This window comes from Musca domestica, unplaced genomic scaffold (assembly GCF_030504385.1).
Source record: "Musca domestica strain aabys unplaced genomic scaffold, Musca_domestica.polishedcontigs.V.1.1 15, whole genome shotgun sequence".
NCBI lineage: Eukaryota > Metazoa > Arthropoda > Insecta > Diptera > Muscidae > Musca > Musca domestica.
In genome coordinates this window covers 5,323,292-5,332,780 of record NW_026712207.1, presented here as the reverse complement: position 1 = coordinate 5,332,780, position 9,489 = coordinate 5,323,292, and the positions used below count along the sequence as shown (strand labels likewise).

The window sequence follows — 9,489 nt, the reverse complement described above, 5'->3', positions numbered from 1 at the left end:
GTCTGTGGTTAAGATTTTGGGTGGTTTTGGAAATGTGTACTATAATTGTACGAAAAGTACTAATTTTGGGATTGGCGGCTGAAATCCTTCATTTAATATATATGTCGCTGTTGGTGTCTGGGATTGGAATGTGTATTATAATCATAAGAAAAGTACTAGGTGTACTAAATTTGGTATTGGGTGATTAGATAGGGCTGGAATCCTCAAAGTTGAAATTGAGGTCTTTTTTGGTGTCTGGAATTGAAATATGGAGGCGGTTTTGGAAATGTGTGCAATGTGAATTTCTGGCGTTTAAGTAGAATTTAGAATTTTGATGTATTCTGAAAGCGATGGTAGAATTTTCTGGTCAATAATTTCAGAAACGTTCAAAAACTCCATTCTCCTACTCAATCCCTCTTAAGTTGTGATTATAGACGCGACTCTTTTTCTCTCAGTGTATCAAAACTACACCAGGCAGCAGCTAAACAAGTGTGAACGCACACAAATTTTATTGATAACGGAAATAACGAAAGTCAATTTATTTTATTTGATTTAAATCACCTGGCTTTTTTTCGTTTGACACGAAACGCAGCAGCAATTTAAATGAATCTCGTTTCGGAATAGATCCATTAAAAAACAACCATTAATAACAGCCCTACGTCTTTTCATCGCGCCTGGATTTGTTAATGAGATTTTAGTTATCTCACAGCCAAAAGACATAACTCAAAAAGTCTTTGAAATTAATGTCAGAAAAAGCCATTCATTTATGAGCTACTTTGCATAAAACTCCAAAGAAGAGAGGGAGAAAAAAGAAAAACAAAGCAAAGTAAAATCACAAAACATATTTCGTCAACAACTACTGTTGACTGCGGGCCATGTTTGGAGGCAGTGTTGCCACCGAATATTAAATACAATACCAAACTCTCAAAATTTGTCCAGAACATCTAAAATAAATTATTTATTTGGGAAACAGGTTTTGTGAATACAGAATTTGGAGATCGGCACTTGTAGGTATTTAAAGGTACTAAAATTTGTTATTTTTGGTCTAAATCTAAATAATCTAATATCAGAATTTTTTCTCTATCCCTTCATCCAATACCAAATTTAGTACCACTTAGTATTTTTCGAACAATTATAGTACACATTTGCAAAACCACCTCCATATCTCAATCCCAGACCCCAACAGCGACATCAATATCTGATTTCAGGATTTCATCCCTATTCCTTCATCCAATACCAAACTTAGTAATATTTAGCACTTTTCGAAAAATTATTGCACACATTTTCAAAACCACCTCCATATCTTTATCACAGACACCGACAGTGACATCTATATCAAATTTGAGGATCCCAGCTCATCCCTTTACCCAATACCAAATTTAATACTATTCAGGCCTTTTCGTACAAATTTCAATTTCAATTCCAGATATCAACAGAGAGCTCAATATCAAATTGGAGAATTCTAGCGCTATCTTTTTACGTTGCTTCTATAAAGACAACAATATTGGGATAAAGCCCAACTCTATAACTCTATCCTTTCACGCAATACCAAATTTAGTACTATTTGGTACTTTTCATACAATTATTGTACACATTTCCTAAACCACATCCATATGTCCAGGCTATACATGCATACAGCGGCTCTAATACCAAATTTTAGATTCCAAGCACTATCTGTTCTCACCCATTTCGTATAGCACTATTTCGTACTTTTCGTACAATTATAATAGACTTTTCCTAAAGCACCTCCATGTGATCTAGCTAGTCATGAATAGCGGCTATAATACCAATTTTTTGATTTCAAGCTCTATCTGTTCACCCATTACCAAATTGTAACAAATATTGTACTATTTAGTACTTTTCGTGCACTTGTGGCACATATTTCCAAAACTATCTTTTTATCACAAACCTATCACCTACAGGGACCCCAATAGAAAATTTTAAGATTTCAGCCTCATTCGTTCACTCTAAACCAAACTGTTCCAAATTTAGTACAGTAGACCCACTTTTGGTACATATGTTCCACAACCACCTTCATAAATCAAACTTATTTTCCAACATTTATTCTCATACAAAATTTCAAGTTTTAAACTATATATGTTCACATGACACCAAATGATACCATTTTGGAATTTTAGTACCAATTTATGACTTTTCGTAACCTTAAAGTTCGAATTTCCAAAAACTCATTGGTACATCTATCCTGCACTCCAGCAGAGACTCTCATGTCAAATTTCAGAATTGCAAATCCATCGGTTGATCACAATTCCAATTTGTAACAAATTTAGTACCATTTACTACACATAAGTACGGATTTGCAAAGCATCCTACAATTCTATACTTCCACAGTAATCCCAATTCTAAATTTTAGGATTCCAACCCTGTTGGCTCGCGCCAAATACAATTTGTACTTTATTTATTACATTTTAGTACATATAAGTACACTCCGACAGTAATCTAATTTTCAATTTTCAGGATACCAAATCTATTGGTTCACCCAAACCCAAATTGTACCACATTAAGTACCATATAGTACATTTAAGTACAAATTTTCATAACTACGTATATTTATCAGTCCAATAGAAATGCTATTTTCGAATTTCAGGATTCCAACTCTGCTGGTTCTTCCAAAATTTAAGTTGTACCAAATTGAGTACCACTTCTCAGTCTTAGAATGCAATAGCAATCTTATTTATAAATTTCAGGATTTCAACTCTATTGCTTTTCCCAAAATTTAAATTGTACCAAATTTAGTACCATTTAGTACACATAAATACGAATTTCCAAAACTATCTACATAACTCAGTTCTACAATGCGATAGTAATTTTATTTCCAAATTTCAGGATTCCAACTCTATTGGTTCTCCTAAAATTTAAATTTTGTACCAAATTTAGGGCCATTTAGTACAAATAAGTACGAATTTCCAAAGGTTCCTAAGTACCTCAATCCTGTACCAGTAATCCCAATTCCAAATTTTTGGATTCTCCCCCTGTTGGTTCATCTAAATACAATTCGTACTTTTTTAGTACATTTGAGTATATATAAGTACAAATTTTCGAAACTACCTACATAGCCTAATTCAACACCCCGACAATAATTTTATTTCCAATTTTCAGGATACCAGCTCTATTGTTTCACCCAAACCCAAATTGTACCACAATAAGTTCCATTTGGTACTCTTAAGTACAAATTTTCATAATTACCTATTCGTTGAGTCCAATAGAAATGCTATTTTCGAATTTCAGGATTCCAACTCTGTTGGTTCTCCCAAAATTTAAGTTGTACCAAATTTAGAACCACTTCTCAGTCTCAGAATGCAATAGTAATCTTATTTATAAATTTCAGGATTTCAAATCTATTGCTTTTTCCAAAATTTAAATTGTACCAAATTTAGTACACATAAATTTCAGGATTCCAACTCTTTTGCTTCTCCCAAAATTTGAATTGTACAAAATTTAGTACCATTTAGTACACATAAGTCAGAATTTCTAAAACTACCTACATTCCTCAGTCTTAGAATGTAATAGTAATCTCATTTCTAAATTTCAAAATTCCAGCTCCATTGGTTCGTCCAAATAGAAATTGTACCAAATTTAGTACCATTTAGTACTTTCGTGCATATAAGCACAAATTTCGAAAATTTCCTCCATATCCCAATCCCATACTCCGTTTGTAATGTTAATTTCGAACCTTGATTCCCTCTCCAAATTTTAGCTCTAACCGTTCACCTTTTAGCTCAACCGATACGAAATTGTACCAATTGTAGTACCTTTAAGTACTTTTCGTACACTTATAGTGCGAATTTCCAAAAAACCTTTTTGGTACACCTATACAGTCCAACGGATTGGTATCCGGAGATTTTGGTGGCCATTGTGCGCGGCCAAAATGCTTCTGTACGCTTGTAAACCATATAATGAGCTGTCACTGGAATAATTTTAACAGCTGTCGGACGAGTGGCTTAGAAATGACAGCAGTCTGAAGTTGGTTGCAGCTTTTTCATCTCACCCTGTTTATACACCATATACTCCATCAGTGACTCTCAATCCAAATTTTAATTCAATTCTAGCTCATTCCGTTTGTCGAACACAAAGTATTTAATTTTTAGTACATTTTCGTTCGATTATTTTTTTTAGTTCGAATTTCTAAAAGTCCGGCCTTATGACTCGCCTACGCACGGGGACTGACCCTGGTGCAAAATTTGAAGATACTACTTGCCTATCCGTGTTATTTGGGCGTTTATTCTCCATCAGTTAGTCAGTTAGTTATTTCTCCCTCTCTAACATAATACTCTCTCTCTCTCCCCCTCTCTCTCTATACAATAATACTCTGTCTCTCTACACCAATACATTATTTTATGATTGAATTTCTAACATTTCGACCAAAATTTCAATATTGAAAATCTCCTCTAAAATGGCAACACTGCCCCCTCACTTGGATCTCTGCCAACGACACATTGGCGTGCAGAGAATTCTCTTCTTTTTTGGACTTTGTTTTTGGCCTGAGCTGGTTATGCTAAGGTGTCTTGTTTGCCGCGGAAGAGTCAGCAGTTGGTGTTGTTCGTGGAAGAAAGAAGATCCATTAATTGCCAAACAATATTAGTTCGGAGCGGACATAGCCGCAGCAGCAGTAGTGGTAGTAGAAGTGAATGTTTTACAGTTTCGAACGAAAACAAGAAAATCAAATCAAAACACCATATCATAAATAATAAATAAATTTATGCGCATGCCCAACAATGTGCCAGGCGTTCGAATGCTGAAAGTTTTGAATATTGTGATTTATTTAATTAAAATTTGAAAATAAAATCAAAAAAATCTTCCACTATCACCAAAAAAAAAAAAAAAAAAAAACAAGACTGGAAATGTCATCGTACTACAGATTTCTGGTGAGTGTCTGGGAAATTATTAACCACCCACCCCGCATATCTGAAATGAGTTTGAAGTGATATCTTTAGGTTTCTTTTTACAGTTTGTTGTTCTGTTCGTTCTTTTGCCCTGCTGTTGTTATGCCCATCCGGGCTATAGTTATGGCAAAGGTCAAGGCCAGTATGGAGGCTATGTGAGAGGTCCGGTGGTCTACAGAAATGATGTGATACAGGATTTTGAATATGTGCCCACGGTCCAGGGTTATCGTTACAAGTAAGTCTGAAATTTTTAATTGAAAATTCCACTTTTATTTATTTCCTCATTTTCTTTTCCCCACTCCCTCCCACAGCTATGTCCTCAACGATGGCACCTCACGCAACGAAAATGTCCTGGTGGCCGGCACTCCAAGTAGTCCCCAGTCGAAATTGGATGGCAAAAACACAGACCTAACAGCTGTTGGTGTGGGGGGTAGGCATCGCATGCCAACGAAAAATCGTAAATTGGCCCCAGGTGCCCTTAAGAGTTTAGCAGGTTAAAATAAGTGTGTGTGTGTGCTCGTGTGTATGTATGTGTGTAGGGGGATTTTTTTTCTAGCTAATTGTGATTAATAACGAATTTCATATTTTTTCCATAGTTTTTGTTTTTTTTTTAGTTGATTATTTGTATTATTATTGTTTTTTTGTTTTTGTTTTTGTTTTTGTTTTTGGTTTCATCAATATATGTTTTTTTAGCCAATTTAAATATCTTTTATGCCATTGTTTTAATTGTTATTAATGTTCGGTTGATAATAGCCAATATAATGATGTTGCAGTGGCTGAATGATTACCCCCAATGGCAATGATGTTGACTTTGTTCGCATGACCTTGATTTGAAATTACAAAGGCTTTGGGGCAGATGTTGGGTCGCGATATTTCGTAGTTTATGAAATGAGGTATTTGGGTTTTGGGTTGATAATTTTGGAATTGCATGTACAACATACAAATTATATCCAGGCCTCAGGCGTAATCATAGACAGGGTTTATATCATATTTTCCAATTTATTTGATTAAAATTTTTAAAAAATATTCGACTGAAAAATATTATATTTTTAGGGTATATTTTTTATCCAAAAACGTGGACTTATTTTGAAAAATTTTTGCTAGTAGCGTTTCTGCACAAAAAGTTCTCAAAACGCATAAACTTGACGAAATTGAATGGGAAAATATGACAAAAATTTGGAAAATATTTGCAATCGGAATTAATTTTATATGTTTTCGAGAACAATTATACATTTTTTAATTATACCCTACAACACTATGTGTTGGGGGTATTATAAGTTTGATTGGGCCAGAATTTATGTAACACCTCGAAATATTGGTTTCCCATATAGGAAAGTATATATGGATCTTCCTAGCTCGCCGAGCTGAGTCGATCTAGCTATGTATGTCCGTCCGTCCGTCTGTCCGTCTGTCCGTCTGTCCGTCTGTCCATGTTAATTTGTAATCACTCTACAGGTCGCAATTATGGCCCGATCTTCACGAAATTTAGAATGGAGGTGGGACTGGGGTCAGAATAGAACCCTATTTCTTTTGGAGATGATCGCCAAATGTTTAGGGGTTAAAATGGACCAAATACTGAAAAAATGTCGGATTTTGCAGAAGCTATACAGGTCGCAATTATAGACCAATCGACGCGGAATTTCGCATGTAGCTGGAGTTTAGGGAGGGGAAGAAGCCTACCAATTTGGGTGGTCATCGGATAATATTTAGCGGGAAAATAGACCATATCTTTTGTATTGAAAAAATTCAAAATTTTTCATCAAACCGCGAATATTTTAAATCCCGGCGAAATCATAAAGCCATGACAAGGTTACTTCTGACCTTTACATTGATGTTAACATCCAACAAATCGGATATATAGCAAAATATGTGCGATATATATGTCTATCAAAGAAGATATGCTTGAAAGATCTCATATATGTCGAGAACGGCTGAACGGATTTCGACAGTTCTCATTAATTCAGAATGGCCTCTTGGCAGGAAAGAAAAAACGTCTAAAAAATCGCATAAAAATATCTCTCTAAAGATTAAAATATTGATTTTGTAACATTTTTCATATTTTTTCAATTTTGTCATATTTTTGGCATATTTTCATTTTGAATTAAACATTTGGTAATATTTCTACAGCTAACAAAACTAAGTAGTTAGGATATCAGGATATCATATACAGATCGCATTCATGGGTCGATTCTTACGAAATTTGGCATGGGGATAAGATGAGGGTCAGAATAGAAGCCTACTCTTTTTGGAGATAATCGTCATATATTTAGGGGTTGAAATGGACCAAAAAAACTGCAAAATTGTCAGCAGGTCGTAATTATCGCCCGATCCTCACGCACATTTGAATGGGGGTTACCGGACATTGCAAAAGCCAAGCAGTTTCTAATGGCCATCCAAAAATATTCAATGTGTGAAATAGTTTGCCAACTTTTGTAGACAAAATACGAAAATGTCCATTCCAGTGACTTTTTGGAGAATTCACAAACACAGGAAAGACGCACTTCTGACTATTTCGTTAACGCTGATTTAGTTGAAGAAGATAGTCAAATGGCTGTATCTCATATAGATGCGTTTCAGTCAAAAACCAATAATAAATGTTAATCTTTTGCCACTTCTGAGAGATTATAGGTCTTTGGGAAATATTGGTTCCAGATCAAGGAAGACCATTTACGTGCAACATCTACCAATAAATTGGAAATGAGCAAATTAGTTTAAATTGCTAGTATTCGAAAATTAGAGAACGAAACATGATGGTTTGCTTTTATTATTTGTCACAATATCTTGTGGAATTCTTTCGAGTATCTCGCCTATATAAACTGTATAATTTATTATGTGTTGTAGGGTATTCAACGGTCGGCCCCGCTCGACTGTAGCCTTTGCTTACTTGTTTTTATATATCTTTAGTGACTTTTAGTGAAATTTTACGCAGAATATTTTTTAGGGTTTTGTTGAATTCTGAGACCTATAGAAAAATTTTTATGATGAACGTTTTTAGAATATTTTGATCTGTTACGATCACATACATCTTGATTGAGTGTTTCAACGTTCTTATGAAAATGACTTAAAAGGCCCCTTTAGTAACTTGACTGAGGGTTAATTTTTTTTTAATATTTCTCAGATTTTTGGCTGTAGCATTGAATCGCGACAATATATACCTATAAACCTAAAATGCACTGTTAACAAAAAGATTTATCAAAAAATTTTCAAAATTTTTTTCTTTTGTTGTTGCAAAATCGTCAGGCAAAATCCCATTATTGTTGTTTTTATAAAAACAACGTTTGTTTATTAGTGGAGAACGATGGTAATGTTTACCAGGGGGTAAGGCAGGGAATACCTAGGTTTCGGAAAGAGCCACCAATCCTCATCAGTTCCCTTGTTTCTTGTCTGGGATATTCTCCCCAGAAGTTATTTTAAAAAATAACTTCTATGACAAAAAACATTTTTTTACCCAAGTGACGAGATCGTAAGCTCAATAGAAGAGGAACCAAAGAATTACATAAAACTAAAATTCTTTTGGAAAATCTTCTAAATCTTACAACCGCACTTATAAACATTTACATCTTTCTCCACTTGTTATGGTATCCCAAACAAGCAAGCCAAACACTGTTCAATTTTTTCTTTTTTAATTTTTATTTCCAAAAATTGAAAAATTGACTGAAACATCAACCGACTGTAAAATTTCACTCCTAATGCAAAAATGTTCGCCTAAGCCTGATATAAATATTACCACATGCTATAAATATTACTACAATATTTAAAGAATATTGAAGATTGATTTCCAGCTTAAAAAGAACTAAGCCTCTCAAAAAAAAAAAAAAAAAAACAGTAGATTATTTGTTTTTCTATAATTACAAGGAGGAATTCAGTAGATTCTGAAAGAAGAGCAAAAAACAGAAGACATGTCTGTAGGCGTTTTTATACCCTCAGCCATATGGCTAGAGAGGGTATACAGGGTGGGAACGCCATCATTTTTACATTTTTTTTAAATTTTCTTCAATGAAAGCAAAAAATGTCGGAAATAGCATCAAATTTTAGAATAAGTTTAGATTTGTTCGAAGTGGTCACCTTTGGCATGAATAATGGCCTTCAAACGGCCAATGAAACCGTCACACGCTGCCCGAATGTTACTCTGCGGTATTTTGCCCCTTTCTCGGCGAAGCCGTACTTTTAGTACCAACCTTGCATTCCAAATACTCCAGACACAATAGTCCAACGGATTGGTATCCGGAGATTTTGGTGGCCATTGTGCGCTGGAAATGAAGCGAGGAACCTCATTTTGTTACCATTCTAGGGGGGCGCGTGCTGAGTGCGATGGTGCTGAGTTGGTGCCTGTTGGAATGTCCAAGGTCTGCGGTCAAAATTTTTGCGTACCTAAGGCTTTAATATTCCCTCTGGAATATTTTCGATATAATATTCGGCGAAGAACGACCATCGGCTGTTATGGCGTCTCACTCCATCACCATTGCCGGCGCTTGAGTTCTGGTGGCCAACCGATGGTGCACATTTCCAGCTGACCTCTTTGGCAAGCAAAACACGACCATTTTGTTTGTTTACAAACTGCTGGACAACGAATGTTTTCTCATCGGAGACAGAGAAAACCAAATTCGGC

General features: G+C 35.0%; 2 protein-coding genes across 2 annotated transcripts in view; both read left to right on the top strand.

The window, feature by feature from the left end:
• The first annotated feature begins 802 nt into the window (after positions 1–802).
• LOC101897706 (endocuticle structural glycoprotein SgAbd-5) overlaps positions 803–9,489 on the top strand; it is an 86,655-nt gene continuing 77,968 nt past the window's right edge. Inside the window, exon 1 of the mRNA XM_059119585.1 lies at positions 803–811. The gene's annotated coding sequence lies outside the window, so the exon portion shown is untranslated. The remainder of the gene's footprint in view (positions 812–9,489) is intronic.
• Positions 4,395–5,778, top strand: LOC105262004 (uncharacterized). The gene is made up of 3 exons (XM_011295351.3): positions 4,395–4,862; positions 4,946–5,115; positions 5,192–5,778. The coding sequence occupies exons 1-3, from the start codon at positions 4,839–4,841 to the stop codon at positions 5,376–5,378; spliced, it is 381 nt and encodes a 126-aa protein (XP_011293653.2). The 5' UTR covers positions 4,395–4,838; the 3' UTR covers positions 5,379–5,778.

What these genes read in the sequence shown, in the direction of transcription:
- LOC105262004 (XM_011295351.3), top strand. Translation starts at nt 4,839, where the DNA reads ATGTCATCGTACTACAGATTTCTG. An exon ending in CATCGTACTACAGATTTCTG is followed by an intron (nt 4,863 to 4,945) that starts GTGAGTGTCTGG and finishes TTCTTTTTACAG; the next exon opens with TTTGTTGTTCTGTTCGTTCT. An exon ending in GTCCAGGGTTATCGTTACAA is followed by an intron (nt 5,116 to 5,191) that starts GTAAGTCTGAAA and finishes TCCCTCCCACAG; the next exon opens with CTATGTCCTCAACGATGGCA.